At 36.7% G+C, this 22,162-nt stretch overlaps 1 protein-coding gene across 1 annotated transcript in view; it reads right to left on the bottom strand.

Moving 5' to 3' along the window:
- The window catches only part of LOC106868414 (E3 ubiquitin-protein ligase TRIM9), a 68,926-nt gene that overhangs the window by 20,037 nt on the left and 26,727 nt on the right, over positions 1-22,162 (bottom strand). The window contains exon 2 of the mRNA XM_014913658.2: positions 8,387-8,482. Within this exon, the coding sequence (XP_014769144.1) occupies positions 8,387-8,482 (96 nt within the window). The remainder of the gene's footprint in view (positions 1-8,386; positions 8,483-22,162) is intronic.

The raw sequence follows: 22,162 nt of genomic DNA, 5'->3' as shown, positions 1-22,162 counted from the left end.
CTCTAAAAGGATGAAAGGCAAAGTCAACTTCAGTGGAATTTGAACACAGAATGTAAAGATGAATGAAATGCTGTTAAGCATTCTGTCTGGTGTGCTAATGACTCTATCAGCTTACTGTCTTTTTTATAATGATAATGATAATAATAATAATAATAATAATAATAATAATAATAATAATAATAATAATGATCCTTTCTACTATAATAATAATAATAATAGTAATAATAATAATCCTTTCTACTAATTTGTGGGGAGGGGACTAGTCAATTACATCGCCCCCAATGTTTCACTGGTACTTAATTTATCGACCCTGAAAGGATGAAAAGCAAAGTCGACCTTGGTAGAATTTGAACTCAGAATGTGAAGACAGGCAAATACCACTAAGCATTTCATCCGGCATGCTGATGATTCTACCAGCTCGCCACCTTAATAACAACAACAATAATAATAATAATAATAATAATAATAATAATAATAATGGTTTCAAATTTTTCCACAAGGGCAGCCATTTTGGGGGAGGGGACTAGTTGATTACATTGATCCCAGTGTTTCACTGGTTCTTAACTTATCGACCTTAAAAGGATGAAAGGTGAAGTGACCTCAGCGGAATTTGAACTCAGAACATAACAACAGGCAAAATACTGCTAAACATTTTGCCCAGCATGCTAAGGATTCTGCCAGCCCACCATGATAATAATAATAATGATACTAATAATAATAATAATAATAATAATAATAATAATAATAATAATAATAATAATACAAAAATGCTATGACAAAGTGGCAGTGCAGACACACTGGGAGTTGTGCAGGAAGTATGGGCTAAGAAATTCCAACAAGTGGCATAAGTATCAACCTTTACCATATGCAGAAAATGGTCAGGTGAAACTCACATGGGATTCACCAATCTATACAGATAAGAAGCTGTAATATAAACAACCAGATATCACTCCCCTATGGAAGGAGTCCAAAGAATGAACTATCATCACTGAAACTATACCTACAGACCAGAATATTGTGAAGATAGAGGAAGAGAGAGAGTTGAGAAGTATGAAGAACTAGCATTGGAAATGAAACACATTCATAGAGCCTCAAAAGTGAGTGTGGTACCTATTGTGATAAGGTGCACTTGAGACCATCTCAAAGAAAATGATATTCTGGCATGAAAAGCTGCAAATACCAAACTTTATAGGAGGTACACAGTTGGCAGCAATACTTGGAACAGCACGCATTTAGAAAAATGTTGCATTTCTAAGCTGCAGGATAGAGCTAAGACATAATATAAATCAGAATAATAATAATAATAATAATAATAATAATAATAATAATAATGCGCCGTTTATCTTGATATGAGATCACCATGTCGCGCACATATGGTTGTGATGCATGTGCCTGGCGTACCCTTATCAGATGGGTAGTCATGATGGGTATACTGGGCTTCGTATATTTTACCCCAGTGTAACTTTGATGGCATGCACTGCTCTCTCACTCAATAATAATAATAATGAATAGTAATGATAATAATCCTTTCAATAATGGGCACAAGGCCTAAAATTTTTGGGGAGGGGGCAAGGTGATTACAGTGATCCTGGTGTGTAACTGGTACTTATCTCATCAACCCCGAAAGAGTGAAAGGCAAAGTCGACCTCAGTGGAATTTGAATTCAGAACGTAAAGATGGATGAAATGCTGCTAAGCATTTTGCTGGCGTGCTAATGATTCTGCTAGCTCACTGCCAAAATAATATTAATAACTGGTAATTAAAAACTATCCGGGAGTCTTTAATGATTATGATGATAATAATAATAATAATAATAACAATGATTTCTTTTATTTGCCATCAGGGTGAAGGATGAGGGAGACGATACAAAGACAGACAAAGTGTGGGGGGGTTACATATAATGAAATGATTTAAAGAAACAAAAACAATTGAAAGTATACAAAGTATACAATAAACCAAAGAAAGGAAGTATACAACAGTTAATAAAAGGGAAAAAAAAATGATAATGACGTGCTCCTTCTGACACAGGAGAACGTCATGGAATAATCGAGGTCCATTGTCCAAGATCTCCTTGAACATCAAGAACAACTGCCCCCTCCAATTTCTTTTCTCTGACTCACAAGTCTAAGAAGAATATAACATATAGCAATGAAATGCTTTCTATTAGTCAGCAATAATTTCTGTCATTAAACAAAACAACATTACATATGTTATTTATATAATTTTATGTAAATGATTCCAACATGAAAGAACTACAACAAAAATGAGAAATCCCTTGGATTGGATGGTATTTTGGATTAAGGATTCTACAATGCTGCAAAAACTTTTCTATAAATATTTGTCTTTATCTGATTAATGATACCAAACTGTTGCTATTGATTGGTTAGTATATCATCACAATCATCGTTTAACATTTGTTTTCCATCTGACATGAGTTGGATGGTTTGACAGGAGCTTTGGCATAGATTCTATGGTTGGATTCACTTCCTAATACCAACCAGTTTACAGTGTACTGGGTATTTTTTACATCATCAATAGTAAGCAAGTAACTCACAATACAAAACCCTTCAACTGAGGTGCAAATAGTTTTGAGGGAGCTGGCTTTGTGCAAAGTGTTGAGAAATTTAAACTGTGATAGAAGCACAGAAACAGATGTTTTGCTGTAGAGGAGGAGATACATAGTTACCCCAGTTAAAGAGAAAAAGAGAGAGAGAGAGAGAGAGAGATGGTGGTGAATTTTATAAATTGTAAAATGTATTCTTCCTCATTAAAAGGTTTAACCATAGTAGTGGAGGTGGATGCTCTGAGAGTGTAGCTGTGAGAATAAAATTAGGCTGGGCAAAGTTCAGAGGGTTCCTACCTCTGCTGGCAATAAAGGACCTCTCCCTCAGAGTGAAAGGCAGATTGTGCGATGCCTGTGTGCAAACAGCTATGCTACATGGCAGTGAAACATGGGCTGTGACAGCCGAGGACATGTATAGGCTTGAACAAAATGAAGCCAGTATGCTTCGCTGGATGTGCAATGTTAGTGTGCATGTTCAACAGAGAGTAAGCATCTTGAGAGAAAAGTTGGGCATAAGAAGCATCAGATGTGGTGTGTTCAAGAGAGATGACTGCACTGATATGGTCATGTGATGCGTATGGATGAGGATAGCTGTGCAAAGAAGTGCTGATCTCTAAATGTGGAGGGAACCTGTGGTAGAGGTAGACATAGGAAGACATGGGATGAGGTGGTGAAGCATAATCTTCAAACTTTGGGCCTCACAGAGGCAACGACTAGTGATTGAGACCTTTGGTGATATGCTGTGCTTGAGAAGACACGTCAAGTCAAGTGAAATTGTAGTCGTGGCTGATGCTGGTGTCACGTAACTGGCACCCATGTTGGTGGCACGTAAAAAGCACCTTTCGAGTGTTAGGCCTCATAGAGGCAATGACCAAGACCTTTGGCATTATGTCGTGCTTGAGAAGAAGACCCATCAAGCTAAGTAAAATTGTAGTCATGGCAGATACTGGTGTCACACAAATGGCACCTGTGCCAGTGAGATGTGAAAAACACCCATTACACTCTTGGAATGGTTGGTATTAGGAAAGGAATCCACCTATAGAAACTATGCCAAATCAGACTAGTGTCCGGTGCAGCCTTCCCGCTTGCCACCCTGGTCAAACCATCCAACCCATGCCAGCATAGACAATGATGATGATGATGATGATTATTATTATTCTGTCAAATGTAATGCTTATTTATTCACATTGCTTTATATTAATCGTGCATTATCTTGCAGCTTTGAGATTTCAATGATGTGATTGTTTATTTTTAGAATGACATTGCAGAGTAGATGTATGAGGCCAAATCTGGCCAGTTTAAATGCTAATGGATCAAGGTTTTAGTGACTGGTTGTTGATGAGAGGTTGTAATGTTGTTAGTGTATTTCTTTGACTGTGTCTTGCTTGTCTTGGTTGGTAGCAGATCATTCTTCATGTACATTTGGTCCAGGCTGTATATAAATGATGCCTGTGTGAAAGGTTATAAAGAAGTGAAGGATGGCATCATCATCATAGGGGTACTCTTGCTGGATTTAAAAGTGCATGGGATGCTGATGCAGGGAAAGAAAAGTTATCTGAGAAAGCAGATCTTGAAACACACTAAAATAGAATGTAACAGATAGCTGATGCATGGAGCTCAAAGGTAGGCAATTTTGGTAGGAGGTTCTGAAATCAGATATAATGCAAGGTTTTACTTATGTCAAAGGCAACATGAATAGTTTTGCCAATTTTAAGACTGACAAACAATTTATAGGTTTGGTCTTATAAAAAATATACTGGTGGCCACTGCAGAGGGGAAGAGATTCAAAGTAACAATCATTTATAACTGTTTCCATTATCTTTAACTCTTTAGCTTTTAAACAAGCCCAAATATCTTCAAAGAGACAATGACCAACTCAAAGCAACACTGAAAACACTGGAAATGAGCCTAAATCATTTGAAACACAATCCCAAGACTGTACCAACTGGCAGTGTTCCCTCACCCTCAGAACCAAAAACTTCAAAGCCACCAAAAGAGCAAAGAAAGAACTCAAATGACAGGAGAGAAAAGCTCAACAAAATCAACCTCAGCTATGTAGTCAATGCCACTGACTCTTCTATGCTAGAATTTGTCTATAGAGTCATCAACGTCATCACCATAAAGGAAGCGTACAGCAAAGAAGAAACTAAATCCTGATATATGAAATAAAGTTGATGATTCTACCTGTTTTATATTCAAAATGGCATGATGTAGCCTCCCGCACATACGCTACAATATCAGAGTAAAAATAAACAATAATACTGAAATCTTGAAGTTATGAGATAATGCATCATTAATTCAAAACAATGTGAATAAATAAGTATCACATTTGACAGAGTAATCCAAATGTCAAAGTGATAAGATGTAAGTGAGGGGAATAGATTATTAGTTGACCGGCATAGAGAGGTTATCTTTTGTGTGAATGGGACACACTGTTGGATTAGATATACAAGTTGGGTTAAATACATACAAGAGAATGGATAAAAGGTTCAGTGAGTACAGGGGCCAGCCCGAGTGCACTTTGTTTCTAGGGAATAAAGAGATACTGTCATAACTGGTTATCTAGTTTAGCTGAAGTGACCAGAGATGTTTTCACACTTAGTATTAAGGGTGGGCTTGAGAGAGAGAGAGAGAGAGAGAGGGAGAGAGAGAGAGAGAGAGAGAGAGAGAGAGAGAGAGAAGGGGAGAGAGAGAGAGAGAGAGAGAGAAGGGGAGAGAGAGAGAGAGAAGAGTTTGGGAGGTGTTTTATCATAGGTGTGCAAAATTGGATTAGAGGTGGAATGGTTAGTAATTAAGGTGGTGTCACTGGCAGGAGTATTGGTTATAGAGCCTCACTGGATTCAGCAGAGTTTATAAGATTTCTCTGATTGCAATTTGGAATCAATAGAAAACTTTCATGCAATGTGATAAACGAAAATTTTGTTACTGAGTGTTATTGACAGCAGTCTTAACTTGCACAAAAGTGAAACAGATGTGGGCGAACCATTTAAGTGAGTTTGGCTTGTGTACTTAAGTCGAGTGTGGGTTGTGGATGGTTTTAATTACCCGCTCAACTAACTCAAATGGACCAGACGTGAAGCACTATTGTTACAAACATGATGGGTATAGAACTACCAAAGTTCATCTTTTACTTGTTTCAGTCATTAGATTGCAGCCATGCTAGGGCACCACCTTGAAGAATTTTAGTCAAGCAAATCCACCTAAGTGCTTATTTTTTTATGCCTGGTTACTTATTCTATTGGTCTCTTTTGTTGAACCACTAGGCCACAGGGATGTAAACATACCAACACCAGTTGTCAAGTGGTGGTGGAGGACACACACGCACACACATACATACACACACAGACACACACACACACACACACACACACACACACACACACACAACAGGCTTCTTTAAGTTTCCGTCAACCAAATCCACTCACAAGGCACTTGCCCATGATGCCACACAGTGGAACTGAACCTGGAACCATGTGGTTGGGAAAACACAAGGGTTTAATGAGTAAATGATGGTTGGAGGATGTGGGGGAAATTTGATTACAATGATAGCATTTAAAACTGACAAACATGTAATCATCTTCTTTTATTTGTTTCAGTTACTGGACTGTGGCCATGCAGGGGCATTGCCTTGAAGAGTTTAATCGAACAAACTGACACAGTACCATTCTCTTTTTTTAAATACCTGTACTTACACAATCAGTCTCTTTTGTCAAACCACTAAGTTATGGAGATGTAAACAAAACAATGCACAAGTTATCAAGCAGTAGTGAGGAGGACAAATGCAAACACAAACAAACACACACACACACACATATAAGCAATGGGCTTCTACAATTTCTGTCAATCAAATTCACTTACAAAGCATTGGTTTCCACAGGGCTATAATAAAAGACATTTGCCTAAGGTGCCAAGTAATAAGTTTGAACCTGAAAGCATGTGGCTGCAAAGTGAGCTTCTTAACCACACAGCTATGCCTGTACCAAATTGAAAGATAACTATTTAATCTTATATATATATATATACTTATCTTTTACTTGTTTCAGTCATTAGACTGTGGCCATGGTGGGGCACCACCTGAACCTTTCAGATAAGAAGATAAAGAACTGAGATACCTGGCACTTTGCTGTACTCAAGAAGACCTCCACAGCAGAAGTGTTAAGGTGACATCCCCTGGTGAAGAAGGTTTGTCTACAAGAGCTAGTGCCATGTAAAAAGCACTCATGCTACTGCCACGTAAAGAGCATTTGTGCCAGTGCCACATCAAAAGCACCCAACACACTGTAAAGTGATTGGCATTAGGAAGGGCATCCAGCCATAGAAACCAACCCAAATCAGATGGGAACCTGGTGCAGCTCTCCAGCCTGCCAACTCTGGTCAAACCACCCAACCCATGCCAGCACGAAAAACAGACATTAAAGGATGATGATGATGACGATGATATATATCATCATCATCATCGTTTAACGTCTGCTTTCCTTGCTGTCATGGGTTGGACGGTTTGGCTGAGAACTGGCAAGCTAGGAGGCTGCACCAAACTCCAATCTGATCTGGCAAGGTTTCTACAGCTGGATGCCCTTCCTAATGCCAACCACTCCAAAAGTGTAGTGGGTGCTTTTTATGTGCCACAGGCATGGGAGCCAGTCAAGCAGCACTGGCATCAACCACGTTCAAATGGTACTTTTTACATGCCACCAGCACAGGTGCCAGTCAGGTGGCACTGGCATCGACTATGCTATATACATATACATACACACACACACACACACACACACATACATATATATATATATATATATATATATATATATATATATATATATATATATATATATATACACGCACACACACACACACATAAATGAAACACCATATAAATTAATTAGTGAATGTCAATTAAAGATTAGAAGGCTGGAAAGTCCATAGAATTCTTTTAATTCCTATCTTCAATAATGTTTCATTAATGAATTAAAACCATATTGATTTAGTCTTAATAAACTAATGGATAAGCAGTTTTGTCTACATAGATTATAAGCTATTTTTTCTGTCAACACAATAATATGTTGCTTCCATTTTCATAAATATTTTAGAAGGATAAAAAATGTTTCCCTTTACATGTCTATTCTTTTTTCTTCTTTGAGCCCAAGGACTTAAAAGGCCAGTTTCCATGGTGTATAAGTGATCAATATATAAGAACATTTTCCTTGAATGAAATGCCAGTCCATAGCAGGGTTGGAGAACTTTTGAGGGGAGGGTGCAAATCTTTTGCACTGATCCTAGTATGTGATTGGTATTTTATTTTATAAAGGGATGAAAGGTAGAGATGACCCAGGTGAACATAAAGAAATGTCTATGTGCTGGTGCCATGTAAAAAGGACTGGTGCTAGTGCCATGTAAAAAGCACTGGTGCTGATGCTATATAAAAAGCACTGGTGCTAGTGCCTGCTTGTGCCACATGAAAAGCACCCAGTACACTCTGTAAAGTGGTTGGCGTTAGGAAGGTCATCCAGCAGTAGAAACCTTACTAAAACAATGAAGCCTGGTGCAGTTCCTGGCCTTGGCAGCTTCTGTCAAACTATTCAATCCATGCTAGAATGGAAAACAGGCGTCAAATAAGGATGATGATGATGATGATGTGTAGATGCTAAGGTAAATAATGCTAGCATTTATTAATTAACAGTTCTATGTATTTGTTAAACAGGATTACTTCTCAATAGGTGAAATGATTGAAATTTTTGAAAATTCTAGGTTTGTTGCTATGCATCTGTTAAGATGCAACAAAATTATTTAAATATTCCCAGTTGAAAAGAAAATGGTTTTCTTTACCTCTACTCTGTCTGTCATTGATTTTAATCTCTGAATAAATATTGTTCCTGATTTGGCTTTCTCTGATAAAGACTGAAGATTCTGAGATAATTCATTCTACAAAAGAAACACAAAAAATATTGATATATAAGTTGATCAATTAAATTCAAAGAGATGAAAAGAAAAGAAATGAAACGTTATGCATAAAATTTCTCATTTATATTTTCTGACTGATGTTCTGTTAGTAAAATAGTGAAAGATAGATTTAATATATACAGAATGAACCTTACAACTTTGTCAGTGAGAATGACAAGTATTAATAAAATATAGGAGGTGGTGCAAAAATGTTTTGATTTTTATGTTATGAATGCTAGTAAATCATTTCATGTATTTATCTTTAATCTTTTACTTGCTTCAGTCATTTGTCAGTGGTCATGCTGGGGCACAGCCATTGGAAGATTTAGATGAATAAATCGACCCCAATGCTAATTTTTTCTTAAAATCTAGTTCTTATTCTATCAGTTACTTTTGCTGAAAGTTACAGGGACATAAAGAAACAAACACAGGTACAAAGATATACACATACATACATGTCTCTATATATATATATGTTGTTGTATTTGGGGATGGTCATATTGCCAGTTTAGCCAATAAAAACACATGCACTGTATATTTGGTGTTAATTTGCTTCAGCTTTATATTACATTACATTACATTAATCCTATTTCGGCCAGAGTTCTTTCGTCACACTTCTGTGACCTCATCAGTGGTCCTTTGCTTTCTTCTTTCTTATGTGTGTCTCACCTTGCTAACTATCAGCCATTTTGTATTTTGTATTCCTATTGTATGTGTCTACGCATGCGTATCCCTCTATGTGTGTCTATGTTTTGTAAGTGCATGTGTGTGTATGGGGATGTATATATATATATTATAAAGTGAGCTTTTTAACTAGGCAGCCATGCTTGTGCCAGTATACAGTGAAATAGAATATTAGTGAGTAGTCCATAGATATAGAATATACAATGCAAAAGAATATTATTGAGCAGGTCGTGGATATTTGAAGAAAGACTTTAAGACTTGCTGTGATTATGTCTGCTCAGTGACAGACACTATTTCAGTAAATAATACATTTGATGTGTGCAGAGGTTTGTCAAGATGTAGGTGCTGGTGCCACATAAAAAGCACTGGTGCAGTGAAATGTAAAAAACACTGGTGCTGGTGTCACATAAAAAGCAGTAGTGCTGGTGCCATATAAAAAGTGCTGGTGTTGGTACCATATAAAAAGCACCCAATATACTATGTAAAGTGGTTGGCATTAGGAAGGGCATCCAGCTGTAGAAACCATGCCAAAATAGACTATGGAGCCTGCTATGGCTCCTGGCCTTGCCAGCTTCTGTCAAACCATCCAATCCATGCCAGCATGGAAAATGGATGTTACTGATGGTGATGATGATGCAGCAACAAAAAAAAAAAAAATCAAAATAACTATGCATACATGTATATTTAACAGGCTCTTAATGTACACATCATTATTTTGATGATCATTGCTTTGTGTTCTTAACATAAATTAATTAGATCTCCATAAAAAAAGCCTCTGCACAAATCAGAGGCTGTATTATTTGTAGTTTACATGCAGAAATAGAAATTTAGACATGGCCATGAATGATTGAAATGGTGTCTATCACTGAGGCAGTATAATCACTCTGAAACATGTGTCAAGCTGGTCTACCGAAGTCATTCAGACCCTGGCTCAATGCGTTTTTGCACACAAAGCTTATAAGGAGAAATTTGTTTCTGAAACAAGACTTCTGCAGTGAATATCTTCCATGTCTTAGCATATAGAACCAAGTTTAATATAAATGTATGCATTATTTAATATGCCTGTGTATGAAGTCTACCTTACATGAGGTTGTGAGCTAAAAAATATTTCTTAATTAATGGAAATTATAACCCCAATGAGAAGAAAACATGTTTAGCTGAAAACTATTCTCAGCAGGAACAAGGAAGAGAACTCTTGACATTTCAATCTCATCTCCTTAAAATTAGTTGGATGCATCTGACTAGTCTTTGGAGCCCTGGTATGACAACTTCAGATATGTTCCAGTCTTATTGGGGCTCTTCAGTGTGCAGATTCAACTCCATGGCTACCAAGATCTCAGAAAAACAGAAATAAATTTTGTGTGATGATCATTCACTGATCAGACAAATTAAAATAATATCATTAGAAATTTTCCATGGGTGCCATACTGCATGAAGAATATATAGTCAAGTGCTGGCTTCCAGACTTGTGGTAGTAAGTTGAAAATAATTTTTAACTAATCGTAGCTCACACTTTTTTTTCTTGCATAAGGTATCCTTCAGAGATTTTCCAATGTTGTTATTTGATTTTGACTATGCAAATGTTCTTTATAAAAAAATCACAGGTGTGGCTGTATTGTTAGAAGCTTGCTTCCCAACCACACAGTTTGTTGTTCAGTCCTACTGCATGGCACCTTGGGCGAGTGTCTTCTAGTATAGCCTTGGGCTAACCAAAGTCTTGTGAGTAGATTTGATAGATGGAAACTTAAAGTCCACAGTGTGTATGTGTGTGTGTCTTTGTATCTGTTTGTTCCCCACCACTTGTAACTTAGCAGTTTGGCAGAAGAGACTGGTGGAATAAGGGTCAGCCTTAAAAAAATAAGTACTAGGGTCGATTTGTTTGACTAAAATTTTTCAAGGTGGTGCTCCAAAATGGCCACAGCCTAATGACAAACAAATAAAAGATGAAAAAAGATATTCCCCTCCCCACATTCTAATGTATTCTGCCCTATAAAGTTACTGGTGATTTACCATGCAAATACTCTAAATGAAGAATTTGGGGGAATTTATAAAATATTTTTCTTTAATCTGTATAATACAGACCATCAAAAGTTGTTAACAATATAGTTCCATTATTATGAGGAATTTGGTCTTTTATGACATATCAAAGGTGTTTATCCATTCTGAGAGTTGCATTAATATAAATTAGGTAATTGATTTTTCTGTTTTCTTTTTTTACTTCCAAACATTAGAGAAAATAGTTAAATTGAGAAATGTTCTCTTTCAATCAATATTTTATAGTTTTATTCTTTGAATTCTCTCCAACACATTTAATTTTTTTTTTTTTAATACTTTATTTTCACATTCTTCTTCCTCACTGCCATTTCTCTCTGTTCCTTCCTTATTTTGCACCCACTACCATGCAGACAAATAATAAATAGAAAACACTTTTGTGTAGATTCCATTGTTACCATAAAAATTCATAGAATCCATTGTTGAACATCCCAACTCAAAAGAAATTTCCTTGTTTTGCCTCTCACTACCTTTTGTCAACCATTTCTATGTTCAGTTTCTGGAATTTTTTTTACTCACAGCCAAAGAATTTGTTTGCTAGATTAGTGTTTAGTATTCATCTCATTTGTTTGCAGACTAAATTTATACCATAATTATAATTATCGTTAAAACCATAATTTATTTAGCAATTGCTCAGAAATGATAGAATGGGTTCTAAGAAATTAAATGGAACACTTCCAAACAATTGAATTCTCCATCTCTTAAGACCAGAAATAGCATTTGAATAATAGAATCAGATAAATTTTGGGGGGAAAAAAGATCACACTTTGCAGGTAAAAATTAGGTTTATATTAAAGGTTGCAAACAAAAGGCACAGGTGTGGCTGTGTGGTAAGAAGTTTGCTTTCCAATCACATGATTCTGAGTTCAGTATCACTGCATGGCACCTTGGCCAAGTGCCTTGGGCCAACCAAAGCCTTGTAAGTGGATTTGGTAGACAGAGACTGAAAGAAGCCCATTGTATTTCCTTTCTCTCTCTATATATATATATACATGTGTGTGTGTGTGTGTGTGTGTGTGTGTGTGTGTGTGTGTGTGCGTGTGTGTGTGTGCGTGTGTGTGTTTGTTTCTGTCTATGTCCTCCCCACACCCCACTTGACAACCAGTGTTGGTGTGTTTATGTCCCCATAACTTAGCAGTCCAGCAAAAGAAGCTGATAGAATAAGTATCAGGCTTAAAAAACAAAATAAGTACTGGAATTGATTCATTTAACTAAAACTTCTTCAAGGTGATGCCCCAGCATGGCCACAGTTTAATGACTTAAACAAATAAAAGATAATAGAAAAGATAAAGGTTTGTCACCCCACCACTCCATATCTAAACACATTGTTAATGAGTCAATGAAGAGCTCTCCATGTGACCACTTGACTTGCTAGAAAAAGCAGTCAGATCACCCTCAAATTGCTTCCTGTCATCTTATATAAGCTCAGAACACATTAAATATTTTTTATCTTTTACTTGTTTCAGTCATTAGACTGTGACCATGCTGGGGCACCACCTTGGAGAATTTTCGAATTGAATGAATCAACCCCATTATTATTTTTTTAAAAGCCTGCAACTTATTCTATTGGTCGCTTTTGTTAAGTTATGGGGATGTAAACACACAAGCACCGGTTGTCAAGAGGTGGTGGGGGACAACCACAGACACACACACATATATGATGGACTTCTTTCAGTTTCTGTCTACCAAATCCACTCACAAGGCTTTGGTCATCCGGAGGCTATAGTAGAGGACACTTGCTCAAGGTGCCACACAGTGGGACTGAACAACAAACCATGTGGTTGGGAAGCAAGCTTCTTACCACACAGCCATGCCTGTGGCTATGATACTGTAGTATATGCATTCATACAAAAAAACAAGACAACCATGGCTGGAATGTCTTGGCTTATAGACCTGTTTGATGATGGTTGCTGTGGAGTCAAACCACAATGACAACAGTATCGTAATTGTTATCATTATTATTATTATTAGTTTCCATTAAGGCAGCAAGCTGGCAGAATTGTTAGCATGCCGGGCAAAATGCATAGCAGTATTTTGTCTGTCTTTATGTTCTGAGTTCAAATTCCACCGAGGTCTTTGCCTTTCATCTTTTGGGGTTGATAAATTAAGTACTAGTTGCATACTGGGGTCGATCTAATCGACTGGCTCCCTTCCTAAAAATTTCAGGCCTTGTGCCTACAGTAGAAAAGGTTATTATTATTATTATTATTATTATTATTATTATTATTAAGCAAGGCAGTGAGCTGGCAGAATTGTTAGCACACTGGATGAAATGCTTAGCAATATTTCACTCTTCGCTCTGTTCTGAATTCAAATTCCGCCAAGGTCGACTTTGCCTTTCATCAAGGTCTATCAAATAAGTACTAGTTATGCACAGGGATCGATGTAATCGACTAAGACCCCTCCCTCAGAATTTCAAGCCTTGGCCTATAATAGAAAGGATTATTATTAGTTTTCATTAAGGTAGTGAGCTAGCAGAATCGTTAGCACGCCGGGCGAAATGTTTAGCGGTATTTTGTCTGCTGTTACGTTCTGAGTTCAAATTCCGCCGAGGTCGACTTTGCCTTTCATCCTTTCGGGGTCGATAAATTAAGTACCAGTTACGCAATGGGGTCGATGTAATCGACTTAATCCCTTTGTCTGTTCTTGTTTGTCCCCTCTATGTTTAGCCCCTTGTGGGCAATAAAGAAATAAGAATCGTTAGCACACTGGGCAAAATGCTTAGTTGCATTTTGTCCGCTTTTATACTATGAGTTCATATTCCACTGAAGTTGACTTTACTTTTCAACCTTTCGGGTTAATAAAATACATACTAGTTGAGCACTGAGGTCAATGTTATTGACTTAACCCTACATCTGAAATTGCTGGCCTCGTGCCAAAATTTAAAACTATTATTATTGGTTTTTATGGAATTTATTCAATCATGACATAGTCTTTACCTTTATAATTTTGGCTCTAATCATTTTGAATTGTTCTGTATGCTCTATGGTGAAAATGCAAGTTAAAATGATGATGACGATATTGATGATGATAATAACATCTACATTGCCTTAACCCTTTAGAATTCAGATTACTCTGTCAGATTTAATGCTTATTTGATGCACATTGTTTTAAAATAATCATGCATTATCTTTTAGCTTCGAGATTTTGTGGATGTAATTGTTATATTTTAGAAAAAACATTACAAGGTAGTTTGAGAAGCCAGAGCTGGTCAATTTGAACATAAAATAGGTAGAATGTTTGGGCCTGATGTTGCCGGTTTAAACGCTAAAGGGTTAAATTAGTGATGGTGCCTCTATATGGTTGGTCACAATATTACAAACAATGACTGAATTTCCTTTAAGGAGAAATGTGTGGGAGGGAGATGGATTACTTTCCATGTGCCAAACAGAAGGAGTGAATGCTGAATGGACAGTTATAGAGTGAAAACAGTCATAAAAGATGACATAGGGGGAAAGCAACAGGTCTACCATGTATAGATGATTAATGCCTTTTGAATAGTATTTGCCAAATGAAAACTATACTGAAGCTCACCTCTTCTTTCTCTCACAAACACACACTCAAGCACAAGGCTTTTGTTGTGCATGCTAGTGTAAAACAGTGTGTACCTTTATGTTAAAAAGGTTTCACATAGCCATTTATTAAAGAAAGATAGATGATATAATAGGCACAGGTATGGCTGTGTGGTAAGAAGCTTGCTTCCCAATTACATGGTTATGGGTTCAGTCCCACTGCGTGGCACCTTGGGTGAGTGTCTTCTACTATAGCCTCGGGCCAACCAAAGCCTTGTGAGAGGATTTGGTAGACGGAAACTGAAAGAAGCTCATCGTATGTGTGTGTGTGTGTGCATATAAGTGTGTGTGTGTGTGTGTGTGTGTGTATTTGTGTGTCTGTGTCTATCCCCTCCACCATTACTTGACAACCGATGTTGGTGTGTTTACATCCCTGTAATTTAGCGGTTCAGTAAAAGAGACTGATAGAATAAGTACTAGGCTTACAAAGAATAAATCCTGGAGCTGAATTGTTTGACTAAAGGCAGTGCTCCAGCATGGCCATAGTCAAATGACTGAAACAAGTGAAAGAATAAGTGCAGGCATGGCTGTGTGGTACGAAGCTTGCTTTTCAACCACAGTAGTTCTGAGTTCAGTTGCACTGAGTGGCACCTTGGCTGGATGTCTGTTACTAGAGCTTGGACCGACCAAAGCCTTGTGAGTGATTTGGTACACAGAAAATGAAATAAACTTGTTGTACATGTGTGTGTGCATGTATGTGTGTGTTTGTCCCTGACCACTACTTGACAACCAGTGTTGGTGTGTTTATATCCCCGTAAATTAGCAGTTTGGAAAAAGAGACAGAATAAGTACCAGGCTTTAAAAAAAAAAGAAAAAAAGTATTAGGGTTGATTCATTCAACTAAAACTTCTTCAAGGTGGTGATCCAGCATGACCACAATCTAATGACTGAAACAAGTAAAACATAAAAGATAAACAAATCAGACTGAGATAATTACTGGATTTGATGTGAATGACTAAAAACCTTGAAAATTAAAAAGTGATGACACAGATTTTACTCCATATCCAGATTTCACATCATTTGTCTTCAAATGAAAGCAAATATTTTTTTAAATGTTTTATTTTGTATTTTAATTTTTTAATATTTTCATGGCTAATGGAAGCATCAGATTATGGCTAGGTGGTTTGGGGTTCAGTCCCACTGCATGGCACTTTGGGGGCAAGTGTCTTCTACTGGATCACTGGGCGAACCAATGCCTTGTGAATGAATTTGGTAGATGGAAATTGTGTGAAAGCTTATTGTGCATAAATGTGTGTGCGTGTGTGTGTGTGTCTTTGTCCCTCACCACCACTGGTGTTTGTCCTGTAACCTAGTAGTTTTGCAAAAGAGAATGACAAAATATGTACCAGACTTTTAAATAGATACTTGGGGTCGATTTGTTTGACTACGCCTTTCAAGGCAGTGCCAATGACTGAAACAAATAGTTGGTCACAGTTCAATGACTGAAACGAGTAAATGGTCCCAAAATATATCACCTTGATTCTAAAGACACTTCTGAGAAAAGTGTCATCATGCACAAACAACAAACTTCTATATCAGATAACACCACAAGCATACATACATACATACATACATACATACATACATACATATAATACAACACATACAATGTAAACACATGCACATATAGACACACACACATGTAAAGAGAAAATGCAATTCCTTACTTAACCCTTTAGAATCCAAACTGGCCATATCTGGCCCAAGTATTCTACCTATTTTATGTTCAAACCAGTCATTCCCTGAACTTGCTGGCCTTGTGCCAAAATATGAAACCAATGTAGGGATTACAAGTTTTCAATTTTTTTGACATCATCCTCATCATCATCATTTAATGTCCACTTTTAATGGGTTGGACAGAGGTTATTGAGGCAGATTTTCTATGGCTGGCTTTCCAGCTTCCAAGCAAGATAATATTTCCCCATGGCCAGACATGATTATTTTTATCACAGAATAGTGTGAAAGAATTAAATTCCTTTATAACAATCAGACACACACACACAACAAGCTTCATTCAGTTTCCTACCAAATCCACTCACAAGGCATTGGTGGGTCCAGTTCTATACTAGAAGCCTAAGGTGTTGCACAATAGGATTGAACCTCAGACCACATGGTTTATTGGCTAGGATATATGGCTCATGATCATAAGGTCACAAGTTCAATTTCTGGCTAAGTGGTGTTTACTTGAGCAAGCCACTTTATTTCATGTTGTTCCAGTCCACTGAGCTGGCAAAAATGAGTTGTATTTGTGTTTCAAAGGCCCAGCATTGTCACATTGTGTGTCATGCTGAATTTTCTCGAGAACTATGTGTGAAGGGTACACATGTCTGTGGAGTGCTCAGCCAGTTTTATGTCAATTTCATAGGCAGGCTGTTCTGATGATCAGATCGATCAGGACACTCATCGTAACCGATGCAGTGCCAGAAAACAAACTTCCTATCCAAACATCCAAAAATAGAAACAACGAGCTAACAAAATCAAGTCATCAGAAAAAGAAACTAAGAGAATAATTTGGAAGATAGTGAGATATTTTTTATTTAACTGTTTTGATATCAATTAGCTCACAATGGCCTCTTGTCCTATGATACCAAACTATATTAAAATATTCAGGTTTAAATTAAAACCTTTCATCATAATTTTGTCAGAAATGTTTTTGTTACGCTCTAAACACCAGTTTAATAATGAAAAAGTTAATTATTTTACAAAGACCCTCTAATTTCTTGATTAATTTTGAAATTAATTAATATAGGCAGTGGAGTTTAATAAAAATATGGCCATGAAAGAGTTCTTGTTAATAATAATGATAATAATAATAATGAGGCCTGAAATTTGTGGGGAGGGGGCCAATCGATTAGATCGACCCCTGTACACAACTGGTACTTAATTTATTGACTCTGAAAGGATGAAAGGCAAAGTCAACTTCGGCGGAATTTGAACTCAGAACGTAGCAATGGGCAAAATACTGCGAAGTATTTTGTCCAGTGTGCTAACAATTCTGCCAGCTTACCGCCTTACTTACTACTACCATTACTAATAATAATAATAAACCTTTCTACGAAAGGCACAAGGCCTGAAATTTTAGGGGAGCAGGTTAGTGGATTACATCGACCCCCAGTATTCACTGGTAAACAATTTATCGGCACTGAAAGGATGAAAAGCAAAGTCAACCTTGGTAGAATTTGAATTCAGAATGTAGTGGCAGACAAAATACCGCTAAGCATTTTGCCCAGCATGCTAAATAATAATAATAATAATAATAATAATAATAATAATAATAATTAATTCTGGTTTTATTGGCCACAAGGGCTAATATAAATTAAAAACATGTAAGGACAAAGACAGGACGATGGTTACAAAGGGTTTTGTCCGAAAAGAAAACGTTCGTGTAAACAGTGAGGAAAACAGAAAAGGTACAACAAATAAAACTCCCAATAGGGGGAGGTGCTTCGAAAGGTTACACGTGGAAAAACCCATAAAAGCCACGGGAGCCTGGTCAGAAAAATAAGAAAGGGGTATAGAGCCCTTTCTCCTTTTATATTAACCTTTTTTTTTACAGGTGTATTCTCAGAATTGGTCCATTCATACTGGCCATTCTTGCAACAGTCACCCGTCTTTCAACAAATTTGCTATGAGCAATAATAATAATAACAACAATGGTTTTAAATTTTGGCACAAGGCCAGCAAGTTCAGAGGAGTGGCTATGTTGATTACATTGACACCAGTGCTCAACTGGTATTTGTTTTATCAACCCCAAAATGATGAGAGGCAAAGCCAACCTTGGTGGAATAATAATAATACTAATCTTTTCTACTATAGGCACAAGGCCTGAAATTTGGTGAGAGGGAACTAGTCGATTGCATCAACCCCAGTGTTTCACTAGTACTTAATTTATCAACCCCGAAAGGATGGAGGGCAAAAGTCAACCCCAGCAGAATCTGAAATCAGAATGTAGCGATGGTTGAAATACAGCTAAGCGTTTCATCCAGTAAGCTAACAATTCTACCAGCTCACTACCTTTACCAGTATCATCATCCTCATCATCATCATCATTTAATGATCATGTTCCCAGCTGGTATGGGTTGGACATGTAATAAAAATAATAGGTTCTACATGATTTTATAAAATGTTAGGTCATGCTGAGATATATAGTTCTTCTTACATGATGGCTATTTCAGGAAGAATGGCCACTTCTCTGCTGTGTTTATGAGATTTAAGATTCTCAGAACAATTAATGCTCATACATAAGCTTTATTGATTTAACATCAAACAGAATTAAATAATATTCTTCCAATGATAACCATTTTGCTTTTGGTTTTTCTATAAAATGTATTCACCTAATACTTAAGCTACTTAGTGTAAATGACTTGGTCTGCCTTGCATGACAATTCAAATAAATCTTCACAGACATGTGAGAAGTAACCATAACAAAACAAGACAAATTCTGCTAAAAAAAATCTTCTACAGAATATATACACGGAAACTCTGCCAAATTAGACTGGAGCCTGGTGTTGCCATCCGGTTTCACCAGTCCTCAGTCAAATCGTCCAACCCATGCTAGCATGGAAAGCGGACGTTAAACGATGATGATGATGATGATGATGATGACACATACAAGTTAAAAATGATGAGGTTTATTTGTATATTGAATAAATTATGCAAATTATGCAAACATTTGCATAATGCTTTCTAGTTACATATACAATGTCTTCTTACATGGGTGGCACTGAGCCTTCTAAACAGGTCACCATAGCAGTGATAAGAAAAGCAAGTGACATTTGTAGAATGCTTCATGTGCTCACATGCACATACATTGTGGCAATTGCTAGTGCTTGTATGTGTGTGTGTGTATGTGTGTGTGCATATATGTGTATATATATATATAGATATATATATATATATATATGTGTGTGTGTGTGTGTGTGTGTGTGTGTGTGTGTGTGAGAATCTATCTATCTATCTATCTATATTATACAAATATATATATATATATATATATATATATATATATATATATATAGTCTAAATCAGGGGTTCCCAACCTTATTTTACTTGTGGATCCCTTGAGAGCTATCTTATCCTCTGTGGACCCCATACATGCACATGTAAATTTTTGAAATAAAATATTTGTAGGTTAGTAAAAACTAACAATGAAACAATTTCGTTTTATTCCAAATACAAATCTTGAAAATTTCAATAAATACAGGTACATCTCCTAGTAAACGAAATTTATATATGGACCCACAAATTACAATTTTTTACTCGTGGACCCCTGGGGTTCCATGTGGACCCTGGTTGGGAAACCCTGGTCTAAATGATTGCTGTGCATGTGTATATGCATACATGTATCTTCAACTGAAAAATGTATAAATGATGAAGATGTCTTTATGGGGGCAGCAGGGTATTATAATGAAGCACGCAAATATAGTGGGTTCTCCAATAAGATGAGATATGTAAAAACACTGAGAGCACACAGTATAAGAATAGGAATAGGAAAACTTTATGGATACAACCCAGTATTTTATCAAGAAGTAAGAACTAATATAGCTGAAGAATTCCTTAGTTTCATTGATGATTATTTTCCACCAGGCCATAAATTTAGTAATATATTGTATAGAAAATGTGTTAAGGTTAGTTACTCAGTAAGAATTTAGGTTGTTATATAAGCAATCATAATGTTGCAAGGCTAAATGGAACATATAAACAAACAGGTGGATTGTATAAAAGAAGGTTTGGCAAAGCTGATAGTGTACAAAGCTAAACAAGCAATATATTAGGGCAATTAAATTGACATTCAAAAATTGATTTATGGAAACAAATGTTCATTTGTCAGCTTTGATAAAAAATGCACAACTTTGTGGAAATTTATATGGATCTTAAGTGAGACAAGTCCTCATGAATTTAAAACTACTAGGTCTATTGTAGATATGGCACAACCGTAAAAGAATGGTATGCTGGAATCAATACAAGAATGGTAGGTTGAGTGAAAAATGAAGAATTTCATTTCAAAGCAGTAATGGTTTAAACCAAAGAACTGTGTTGTTAGCATCTTGTATGCATGAAGCTAAGCACCTTTCGTGTACATACGAGCCTCTTTGATTTTCAGGAAGTAAAAAACATTAGTTTCAAAGTGTTTTCAAAAGAACTGTTTTTAACTATAGTATAAACAACAATGTAGAATGATCTCTCTTGCATGAAGTTTTAAAACGTTTGGAGTATTCCCTTGACAGTCAGAAATGAAATGAAAAACATGAGCATGAAACAGCCACTTTATACATGTATCAGACACATGATTGTTTATAAAAACATACAGATAAGTGCATTTCTGATAACTTCTGTATAATATTTCAAAATATATTTCAGAGAGAACAAGCTTAGATTGGCAGATGAAGAAATGGAAGCATACAACACAGAATATGGAAATTATGAGTCTTTCAGTTATAATATGATAAAGAATAACAAGAAGATAACAGAAGAAAGTATTGTTTAGTGAAACATGGTTAAACACTTCTTGGAATAATGTGATAGTGTGCATACTACACCTTACTTATTGTTTTGTGTATGCATGCCACTGTCTATTACTAATTCTGTAACTTCACATTCCCACCATCTAACCACTAGGTCTATGATGCACCTCTCATTTAGCAATCATCTCTTCAGTTTACAAGTTCCAGGCATGGCCTACCCACAAATGAGGGGAAACTACCAAATTTGTGTGTATTGTATATTTCCCTTCCTTAATCCTCCTCCGTGTATATTCTTCTTTCCTCCTGAATCATGATACTTGGGTATCATAATTCAGGGATTACACTTTGGCAACCTTACCCTCGCCCCTCAATTCTCCAGTCACAATACCATCTTGGATATGTTACTTTGAGGATACACCCTGGTGCCTCATCATCATCTTATATCTCCGCTGCACACATCTTATATCTCCTACACAACTATCTATAATGTGGAGTAGTGCTGCATCTCCTTCTATTCAACCCTTTCCACTGTCCCATCACTCTTTATCCCCACCTAATATTATTTATCACCCTCACTTCTTTCTTCTTTCCTAAACCTGTCTCTATTAGTCACTCTGCTATCATCCTCTCTCAAAAATAAACTCACACAACTTGGACCCTTGTTAACCAGCCAACCCATTCTGGTATGGCAGACCGTCTCACCTCAACACTGGTTTCACCTACTCAACCCACTCCATTACCTCACTACCTTGTCCCCCTCCCTAATGTTACTCTTCCCTTCCCTGTTTCCCCGTCTCCCTTATTCCCACCCCGAACTGTTTCCTCTGTTATTCTCTCCATTTCCATCCTCTCACAATAAATCTGTTCCAACCATCACGAGGTGGGGGTGG

The sequence above is a fragment of the Octopus bimaculoides genome, chromosome 11, assembly GCF_001194135.2.
Source record: "Octopus bimaculoides isolate UCB-OBI-ISO-001 chromosome 11, ASM119413v2, whole genome shotgun sequence".
In the NCBI taxonomy this organism is placed as follows: Eukaryota; Metazoa; Mollusca; class Cephalopoda; order Octopoda; family Octopodidae; genus Octopus; species Octopus bimaculoides.
The sequence above is the reverse complement of the archived record's forward strand: the minus strand, read 5'-3'. Positions and strand labels throughout refer to the sequence as shown.